The sequence below is a fragment of the Musca autumnalis genome, unplaced genomic scaffold, assembly GCF_047663935.1.
Source record: "Musca autumnalis isolate F117 unplaced genomic scaffold, ASM4766393v1 scaffold_2, whole genome shotgun sequence".
In the NCBI taxonomy this organism is placed as follows: domain Eukaryota; kingdom Metazoa; phylum Arthropoda; class Insecta; order Diptera; family Muscidae; genus Musca; species Musca autumnalis.
The window spans coordinates 43,076,861-43,088,051 of record NW_027411755.1 but is presented as its reverse complement, the minus strand read 5'-3'; the positions used below and the strand labels follow the sequence as shown (position 1 = coordinate 43,088,051).

The 11,191-nt window shown below is 37.1% G+C and overlaps 1 protein-coding gene across 1 annotated transcript; it reads left to right on the top strand.

Annotated features, from left to right (window-relative positions):
* The first annotated feature begins 4,199 nt into the window (after nucleotides 1–4,199).
* Nucleotides 4,200–5,051, top strand: LOC141392233 (uncharacterized). The gene has a single exon (XM_073965185.1). It carries the CDS (start codon nucleotides 4,200–4,202, stop codon nucleotides 5,049–5,051), a length of 852 nt encoding a protein of 283 aa, XP_073821286.1.
* The last annotated feature ends 6,140 nt before the right edge of the window (nucleotides 5,052–11,191 follow it).

Below are 11,191 nucleotides of genomic sequence, written 5' to 3'. Positions count from 1 at the left end.
TTTCGATATATTTTTAATTTATACCTATAAATTAAAAAAACACTACATTCGACACACAAGATATTTATTTTTTAATTCACCTACGCGTAATGATGTTAAGAAGAAAAAAAAAACGAAATGTTTTCATCGTAAGGGATAAATTGAGCGAAAATTAACACACGTTCAACTTAAAAACTAGAAAAAACAAGAGCTTTAAGAACGAGAACAGAAAAAAGAGCGAGATAAGCAAAAAAAAACGAGCGGAGCCAACTGAACGAGATGATTCAGTTCAAAATTTAAACGTACGATATAAAAGAACGACACAACTCTGAAAACCATATGCATTTGTTTTTCTTGCTTGCTTGTGTGTGCAAATGTGTGCACAGCCAACGGTGGTGGTTTTGTTTTGTAAGCAGCAAAGTCTTGGCCATCAGCGATCTAAATGAACGATATAAACGAATGAGCTGGATACGGATCCGTTCGTTCTTTCCACGGAGTCGTTCCTATGAGCCGGTTCGTTCATGAACGACACAACTCTAACGGACGGACACACATCTCAAAATCGCTTTATCTCGCCGAGATATGAAGATTGGTATACCACATTGGGGGTCTCCGACGAATATTTCACGGTGTTACATGAATTTTCCCCAAAAACAAACTTATAATACCCTTTACATAGTGGTGTAGGGTATAAAAAGCCATACCTGTATATCCCTTCGAAATTCATCAAAATATTAAAAAAAGGAGCGGTAAAGTCTTTGGGTTAGGTCGGAGACACAACCACAATTGTCTTGCAAATTAATTGCCTGTACATTTCCTGACGATTTCAGGAAATTCGGTTCAGTAAATTTTGTAGAAAAGATTAAAATTGAAAATTGAAAAAAGTGGGCGTGGTCAAATTTTCTAGGCATAAAAACCTAAGTCGGGTTATGGGGATCATTTCAAAAAAATAATCCAAATCGGCCCAGCCGTTCTCAACTGATGTCATTACCAACGAACGACATTTGATTTTTATTTCTAAAGACTAATTTTTACGTCATTTTTGACGCGTAGAAGGACCATATTTTGAAAATATTCTGATAACATTTAAAATTTTGTCAATTTTTGTGTAATTCCGCGAATACTGAGTAACTTTTACAAATATGTATTATGCAATCTACTCGCTGCGGTCTCTTCGACGACACATACTAGTGGAAAAGGTTGTTTTCGCAGACACTTTCGTCGGAGTTGTGTGAGGTTGCCAAGGAAAAACTTCTCATTGAACTTTTTTCTTTGCTTACCTTTAAACTTAGAGCTGGCGATTGATGTTTGGGTATAAAAGGTTTTTTGTTGAAGAAGTTATTGAAAAATAACTTCGGTGGAGAATATCCACAAACAAAAAACAAGGGAACTGATGAGATTCTGTGGCGAGAATCGAAATTATAGTATTCCCTGCCTTACCCCTTGGTGAACAATGTCAAATCTTTTCCACTAATAAACTAGTTGTTTTAAAATATTAAAACAACAACAATGGGATTAAGCCAGACTATTTTGAAAAAACAAAATTGCAAACGCTATCCCAAAAAAAAAAACGCCACATTGTTTATAATAATTCATTCTTAAGAACAGAAGTAAAACCGCGATAAATTTTGTCCGCAACAACCAAAAATTTGCTCGCGAACGGATTTGTACCCGCGAATTTTTTCATAACCTGTGTAACAAAAATCGTTGTTGCAGCGCGAAAAGAAAAAAATGTATATTTTTGGAAATGGAATATGAAAGAATTGGTAACATTTCCCATATAGATTTACATTCACTTCTAGCAAATCATGCATTTAAACGACTTTATATCTGCAAATATTCCATACCAATATTCTACATTACTTTTCAATATTATGTATTTATTTTAAATTATATTTCCTACATATTAAATATGCCATTATTACAATCAAATCGCCCCTTTTCCCTCTCTTACCCGCATGAGACACGATCAAGGCTATAATGAACAAGTCTTTTAATTAAAAACAATTTGTACGACGATCACAAGATAATTTCTTACTATGTAAATTATGTTCTAGAAAATAACTTTACAACATAAAATCAACATATTTATGAGTAAAGGAATTCAAACAACCTATACTTATAAGACAGCCACAACCAACGACAACAACAACAAGAAAGACGTACGAGTTGTCTGTGAAAATGTTTATGGAATGAAAAAGGGGGAAAATATTTTTGCAAAAATTACACAAAACCATGAACAACTTTGACGATCGACAAAAAACGCTGAATTAATTCACCACCGCTGATGATGATAAACACAACTCAACGTTATTGATAAAAATGTATGAAAAACAACAACTTGGCAAACATGATGAAGATGATCAACAAACATGATCGTGTGTTGTTCAACATTTTCCACACAAAAAAAGTAATCACAAAACGTAAAAGGAAAAAGAAAAAAAATGAAACGAAGAACTCTATAATTTCATGTTCACAGCAACATTTGCAAGCCATGTAATTTAGTTCCACAAAGTCGAAAGTTAAAATGTTTCTTTTAGCGCATAACTTGATGTTGAATTACAAAATCGAAAGAAAAAAAACTTAGCAACCTTATAATTTATGGACACGCCCCATGTAAATTGTAAGTGATGATGGCAAGTAAGCAAGCAATCAGGTCAAACAGACAGTCGGAGAGCAAAAAAACAAAAACGAAGGAAATGAGGTACAAAAAAGTTATTGGCTTGATCGACAATATAGGAGCCCCTATGTACAAGAAGACTAGGTTGTTTTAAGAAAACTGCTCTGAAGCAACTTTAAATGGAAAGTGCTTACACCTGGGAAATTTTGCGGAAGTTTTTCGCCGGAGCGCTTTTTAAATAAATCGCGATTCAAGTTGAAATTTTTAGGGTTTTTTAGGTTTTCACGACCTGAGACTAAGAAAAATGTTGTAGCTATGAAAATTCTCTACAAGATTGACATTTATGATAATTTCGTAGGTTTTACCGTTATTGTGATGCATTGACTGTATCGCTACCTTAGGCCATGTTTATATTATGGCCTTTTGCAGGGTTAACTTTCTTAATAAGGATTTATTTGACGTATACGCAAGGAATTGGTTTGAAACCCAGTGGGTTTGTTAAATCCGGTTATATATAAACGTACTATTATAAAACAATGTCATACATGGTGCGCCTTAACTAACTTTAAGTGAAAACCGCTTAAACCTGGGAAGTTTTTGCGGATTTTGAAACAGCAATGTTCATAGGTGAGAAAATTCAAAAAACAAGAAAAAATCGCTGGAGGGATTTTTAAATAATTCGCGGTCAAAGTTCACATTTGTAGGTTTTTTAGGTTTTCTCGATTTAGCTTAGAAGCCGCAAGTCCTATCGAAATGGTACTAAGGAAAACGTTGTAGCATTGAAAATTCTGTATAAATTTGACCTGTTGGTTTTACCGTTTTGTGATATAGAAGTTCAGATCAATCATTCAGATTTTTTTCTCAGATCTTCAAGTCCTCTCGGAATGGGACTAAAAAATGTTGTAGCTGTGAAAATACAAGATCGGCTTTTGTATATTTTCCTAGGTTGTGCCATTTTTGAGATATGTATAAATTTTAGTTGAGAATCCGCCAAAACTTCCCAGGTGTAAGAGCCTTCCATTTAAAGTTGCTTCAAGTGCACCGTGCCATTTCGTACTTCTATTTGTTCTAAACTTTGTACATCGCAATATTTTTCAAAACGTATATCAATTTCGGAGATTAAATATATCGGCCCACTCCTTCGGGTACCTCCCGACAAATGTTTAAACATTTTTGACCAAGTGGAAATGTTTGATAATCGTTTGAAATTTTCGCTGAAATCAGACCTTGTGGTCCTGACGCGGCCATGCACGTGAACAAAATATATCATTGTTATCTTGTGCACGTGCATGGCCGCGTTTCTTAAGTTAATGTCCCAACGTACGAATCTCTGCAGCGTCAACTAAAATTACTGATGAAGACGATCAATCCGGCGACGTCCGTGTAGGGGTTTTCCCACACTTTGAAAATTTAAATTTGTATTTTTAATTGAAACTAAGAAGCCTTAGACTTTTGTCTATGGATATTTTGAATTTTGTATACATACATTTTTCATTCTAAAAATATTTTTCATCGACGACGTTCGTCTTTCAAATAAATGATTTTAATTATTTTTTAATAAATTGTGTTTCGCTACAATTTGGTGACCCCGATAACTGAAATGACGCAAGAAACCGTTCGCCCATCGCTATCAGGAGGTGATACACATTTAGTTGGAGATTCACATCGTGAGAATGCTCCAGCCACGAATTCAACGCAAATTTTTGCTGCACGAATTGCAAAATTGCCTCCATTTTGGCGTGAGGAGCCAGAAATTTGGTTTTTACAAGTGGAATCCAGCTTCAATTTAAACGGAATTACGCAAGATTCTACCAAATATGAATATTTGCTTAGCAATCTGGACCCATCAATTTTGTTTGTATTGAAGGATATCGTGGTAAATCCACCGGCAACAGGAAGATATGCTGCGATGAAAGCAAGAATAATCAAGCATTTCGCTGAATCAGATGAGTCGCAGTTGAAGAAATTGCTGAGCGGTTTGGAATTAGGCGACCAAAAGCCTTCACATCTTTTACATAGGATGAAATCTCTTGCCGGCACCAGGGTAAGCAATGAAATGATGCGTACTTTGTTTATGGATCGTCTTCCAGAAAATGTTAAATGCATTCTTGCTGTAACTGATACCGCAGACTTAGATAATCTAGCTGGTATAGCGGACAAAATTTGCGAGCAATTTTCAGCTTCAACCACAATTTCGGAAATTTCTTCAAATAATAAAACTAATCAAGATTCATCGGGCCTAGTTGGTAAGTTGGACCAGATTATTCAACGCATTGATGCACTCGAAAGACGTTCTCGTCAACACCAGCCGAACCGCAATGTACAAGTCCAACGATCTCGTTCTAAATCTAGAAGCCGTAAGGATTCGGGTTTGTGTTGGTATCATTGGCGTTTTGCTGATAAAGCATCAAAATGTGTACAACCATGTAAATTTCAATCATCAAAAAACTAGTACAGCCATCGTGTGATAGTTCGGCGTCTCTCAGCGATGGTAGAGATAATAGTCGTTTATTTATTACTGAACGCCGTACTAAAATTCAATATTTGATTGATTCTGGAGCTGACATTTCAATTTTTCCATGTAAATTCTCAAAAAATCCTTCAAAGCTAGTTTTATACGCTGCTAACAATACTCCTATTTCAACGTTTAGTGAGAAACTTATTGTTTTAGATTTGGGGTTAAGAAGAGAATTTAAATGGGTATTCATTTTGGCCGATGTACCAAAACCGATAATTGGTGCAGATTTTTTAAAATTTTTTCATTTATTGCCAGATCTCCAAAGAAAATGTTTAGTCGATGGAAACACTTTTTTGAATTCGCCACTTTCCACCACCACTAGTTCCAAAATTCAAATAAAAATGGTTATAGATGAAAGCAAATACCATGCCGTCTTAAAACAGTATCCTGAATTACTTTCACAAAATCTTAGCAAAATTGAAAACAACCATAAAGTGGTACATCGAATTACTACTAATGGAAACCCAGTAAAAGCAAGGCCTCGAAGGTTAGATCCTGAGAAATTAGCGGCTGCAAAGGAAGAGTTCCAATATCTTATGGAAAAAGGTATTATTCGTTCCAGTGATAGCAATTGGTCCAACCCTTTACATATGGTGCGCAAATCGGATGGTTCTTGGCGTCCATGTGGGGACTATAGGGCACTCAACAAAATGACTGTTCCGGATAGCTACCCTATACCATACCTTAACGATTTTTCCATGTCATTATCTGGTTCTAAGGTATTTTCAAAATTTGATTTGATGAAGGCTTATTACCAGATACCTGTGAACGAAGCAGACATTCCAAAAACTGCAGTCATAACTCCGTTTGGTCTATTCGAATTTCTAAGAATGCCATTCGGGTTATGTAACGCGGCACAGACTTTCCAGCGTTTTATGGATGATGTTGTAAGAGGCTTGGATTTCGTCGTAGTATATCTAGACGATGTGCTTGTTTTCTCGAAATCTGAAGAAGAACACTTGGAACATATTAAACAACTGCTGGATCGTTTTAAGAAGTACGGCATCATAATCAATGCCGGTAAATGTGAACTTGGTGTGAACAAAATTGATTTTTTAGGCCATACTATATCATCTCAAGGCGTCAGTCCAATGAAGAAGAAAGTTGAGGCAATTATGAGTTATAATGAACCAACTACAATCCATTCACTTCGTCAATTTTTGGCACTTATAAATTTTTATCGAAAGTTTTTACCAAAAGGAGCCGAAACTCAGGCACCTCTGAATAATTTATTAATCGGTGCTAAAAAGAAAGATATGCGTCCTGTTCCATGGACTGATGAAACGCGGGAAGCCTTCATAAAATGTAAGCAGGAGCTAGCTGACGCAACTACTCTGTCTTTTCCCTTGCCGAACGCATCAATATGCCTTAAAGTCGATGCGAGTTCTTTTGGAATGGGTGCTGTGCTGGAACAAAATGTTAACGATTCATGGCAACCATTGGGATTTTTCTCAAAAAAATTTAATGCAGCTCAAAAGATGTATAGTACTTATGATCGAGAATTATTAGCTATATATTCCGCAATAAAGTATTTTCGACATTTCCTTGAAGGAAGACCATTTAAAATATTCACGGATCATAAGCCTCTCATTTATGCATTCCATCAAAACTTGGACAAGGCTTCACCTCGTCAATGCCGCCATCTAGATTATATAGCGCAGTTTTCCACAGATATAAATCACATCGCTGGGAAAGAAAATATAGTAGCAGATTCTCTTTCAAGAGTGGAAGAAATCAAGGTGAATGGAATAAATTATAGCAAATTGTGTCAACAACAGCAGCAAGACATTGAACTAAAGGAATTACTTAAGAAGGATGGATCATATTCAATTAAGTTGCTAAATTTTCCACAGGGGAATTATCAAATATATTGTGATGTTTCTCAAGGAACTATACGACCTTATATTCCGTCTTCTTTGAGAAAAGATGTTTTTAATGCAGTACATAATCTGTCTCATGGTGGAATTCGGACAACAAGAAAAATGATTTCACAACGTTTTTTCTGGCCGTTCATGAATAAAGATGTTGGAAATATGGTTCGAAGATGTTTGGCATGTCAACGCAATAAAATTGGCAGGCATACTTCGAGTCCAACTATGAATATCCCAATTGAAAGCAGCCGTTTTTCAGAGGTACAGATAGACATAGTTGGACCATTACCGCCGTCTGAGGGTAATACATACTTGTTAACGTGTATTGATCGTTTTACCCGATGGCCAGAAGCATTTCCGATCCCTGACATTAGGGCAGAAACGATTTGCAAAACGTTTTGGAATGGATGGATATGTAGATTTGGTTGTCCGAATGCTTTAATATCAGATAGAGGAAGCCAATTTTTATCTAGTCTTATGAAACAACTAACAACATCACTCGGTATACAACATCGATTCTCAACATCTTATCATCCACAAAGTAACGGTTTACTGGAGAGATTCCATAGGACATTAAAAGCGGGTCTACGATGTTCTGAAAACAATCAATGGACAGTATCACTCTATCCAGTGCTTCTCGGAATACGTGCTAGTTACAAAGAAGATTTGAAAGCATCGGTGGCAGAACTGGTCTATGGTCAATCCTTAAAAATACCCGGAGATTTCTTCACAGTTCCACAGTTTGAAGATCCAGGTTCGCTTATAACCACTTTTCGGAAATCCATGTCAGATTTGCAGCCAATTCCAACATCAATGCATTCTAACAAAAAACCTTTTATAAGCAAGGACCTCTCAACATGCACTCATGTTTGGATTACAGTTGATGCAAAAACCAAATCATTAGGACAGAAATACACCGGCCCTTATGAAGTCTCTAAAAGAACTCCGAAATATTTCCAAGTCAGGATAAACGACAAATTGCAAAATGTTTCCATAAATAGGCTTAAGGCAGTATTTACCGAATAAGTTCTATAATATTAAAATTTAATTTGATTTGCTGTATTTATAAACTTAGATTAAATTCAGGGGGGAGTGTTGTAGGGGTTTTCCCACACTTTGAAAATTTAAATTTGTATTTTTAATTGAAACTAAGAAGCCTTAGACTTTTGTCTATGGATATTTTGAATTTTGTATACATACATTTTTCATTCTAAAAATATTTTTCATCGACGACGTTCGTCTTTCAAATAAATGATTTTAATTATTTTTTAATAAATTGTGTTTCGCTACAGTCCGTTTCTATGTACAGGATTGAAACGACAAGATATCACCTCGGCCAGCACTGTCACAGCAGTAACTCCATGTTTTTCTACACCTTTTAATTTTTGGGAGCGATATGTTCCAGAATGCCTGATCCGGATTTTTCTAGTCAGCGCCGGAATAGAAAATTCTACTTCGTTTGTCGCCGTATCATCCATTATAGATCTGTATCTGTGAGATGCAACGGATGCAGTTAATAGGTACATTCTAGGAATTGTTCAGCATTGATCTTCCTGATGGAGTACAGTGGGATTATGGTGCTTCGTACTGCCCTAACTTGATGCCCGTCGTCATCGTCTTTAGATTATGAAAATCGTCCCTCCATGTCTCCAACCAGTCGCAGTTACTTACGCCGAGTATTGTTATTCCAGTTACTGAGAATGCGATATTTCTGCAGCAAGATCAATGAGATCGTGGATTTTATGAGTCGGAGAGGGGTAATCTTCGAGGCGATGCTAAATATGAACTTCTGCAGTTTTTGGCCTTGTGGTGGAAACAAAACACTTCGTCTGGATAGTCAAAAAGTGAGACGCTGAACTTGCACTCCCCATTAATCTACCCAGCTGAAGCTCTACCTCACTTGAGCTTAACTATAGGGGCGCATGCTTGATGTGTATGGGGGTAGAGATCACGTTTGGAACCGCCGAAATAGAACTGTTCCTGTGTTCTAGTTTAGTCACCTGCCACCAGACGACTGTTAGAAGGCGATAATCGTTTAGTCGTAGGAGATCATGCGCATCAAGAGCTACTATATTCCATCCTAGGAAATGACCAGAGGGGCATAGCACTGTTATGCCACCGCTTTGCTTATTTACGGCATTTTGCACCACAAATAAGGACGCTGCCACCAGAATTAAAGGAGATGACTATAATTCTGAACGATGTAATTCCTTTAAGAGAATTGTTTTCACAGCAGCGGCGATGGGATTAACGAACGAGGATGATGAGCTTCGCTGTACGATCCTAAATTCAGAGAGCCGACATCGGAAGTCAATAGGCTAGCCGGTGGTTACAAACAGGAAAAGTATCTAAAGCTTCTGAAATGCTGCAACATCGGAAGTGGTTATCATCAATTGTGGACACGTCGTGGTTGTAAGATTTCCGAAAGGGGTGTGTGTGTGTTATTTAAGCCGGCAATTCATTGAACATTCCGATAGAGACCGCACTAAACACCACAGTTTACGCTTCGCGATGTTGCAGATGTTATCACAGAAGCAAAATCATCCAAAGCGCTTTCAATTGACCGAATTTCAATGATGATGCTGGAGCAGTTGGATAAAACAGGATTGGAGGAAAGTCGTGAAGCTAAAGCAAATTGATAAACCAGAAGTCGAGTATCTGAGCAAAGTCCTTAACTTATCGTTAGCCATCATAACAGTGTGGCAGGGTGGTCCCGCTACTGAAAGTAGGAAAGGTGAATCATACCTGAGACCGATCTCACTTTTGTCTCCAGTAGCGAAGATTTTTGAGGAGTTACTACTACTCAGCATCAGAGCGTAGCATGCTGTTGCGGATGCATAACACGGGTTCGTATTAAAACAGCAGTACTGTACTCCATTTCCACATATGTATATAAAGCGCTGTATAAACCATTAGGACTGCGGAACACCGCGAGACTTTTTAGTTATATCCTATCAAAAATGAGTAATTATAAATATACGCTTAAAAAGGTTCCAAAGCAAATCAGGTTACTCTATAAAACAGTAACACAAGTTACAAATCTTCTCTTAGACTCCATACTATCGCATAGCAAAAATAACAATGAAAATTCCAATAAATCGTGATAATATGACTTGAGCGTTTGAGTTTTCGATTTTGAGGCTTTGTTTTAACGAAAATAAGGTCCATTAGGACATTGAACTATAAACTACTTAAATCTTTGTAATGTCACGTTATAGGTACGGTTACTGCGAATATAACGGTACAACCAATGTAATATTTGATTTTCTCTCTTAGCTAGCATGTTTTATATCCCTACATTTAAAAATGTTGGGAATTTTCGAATTTATTTTGGCACAAAATATCGAATTTGGCCACACTGTGCTTCGTAGAGCTGGCAGGTAGTTTCCTAAGGAGGAGTTATATCTCTAGAACTCTTTTACATCTACCTTTCTGCAAATCTATATCCTCCTGATGGCATTGAGATAATTACGTAGCCAGTTAAGTGTCAGGTCCCAAACGTTGATAACATTTATAGTTAACTAGCGACAGCTATATAACTGATGAGAAATTCAACCTCCGCATCATCCATCAGTTTCAGCATTACCATCGAGATTCCATCAGGACCAAAGGTTTTGGACTACTTAGCCTTTCTAATCGCAATTACAACATCATCCAATGTATTTGTGATTGCACCTCCTCGGCAAGCAGATATCTTAAACGACGTAGTCTCTCCTCTTCGGTCTGAAACTCCTCCTCACTGAAACTATGTCAATTAGCTTTACCATCATTGACGAAAGTACGCCGCTCAAAGGTGACGAAGTCGGGTGGTCTGTTGATGAATACAAGTATAGGACGCTGTTTTGACCAAAGATAAATTACGTCATCTGGTAACCCGTCATTTCTCTTGGGTCACACTGTGGCACTCTCCGCTAATTCGAATAAGAACGTCGTCGTTGACCGTGCAAAACGTGGAGCTATCAACCTGCTGATGAAGACAATTATTTGGAGATGATCTGACCAAAAAGGATCGACATGTTGCCAGGTGACGTCAGATGTACGACCAAGTGACACGATCGTATGCCTGGCGAACTTTGAGACTCTCTGCGCCCACAGTGTTGCCGCGTGGACAAAAATCAAAAAATGTGATGTTAACTATTACATATATTTATGTTTTTTTCTTACAGTAAATACATCCGATACAACGAATCTGAAAGAATTTTG

Excerpts from the sequence above, each read along its gene's own strand:
- LOC141392233 (XM_073965185.1), top strand. The coding sequence starts at position 4,200 with ATGACGCAAGAAACCGTTCGCCCATCGCTATCAGGAGGTGATACACAT.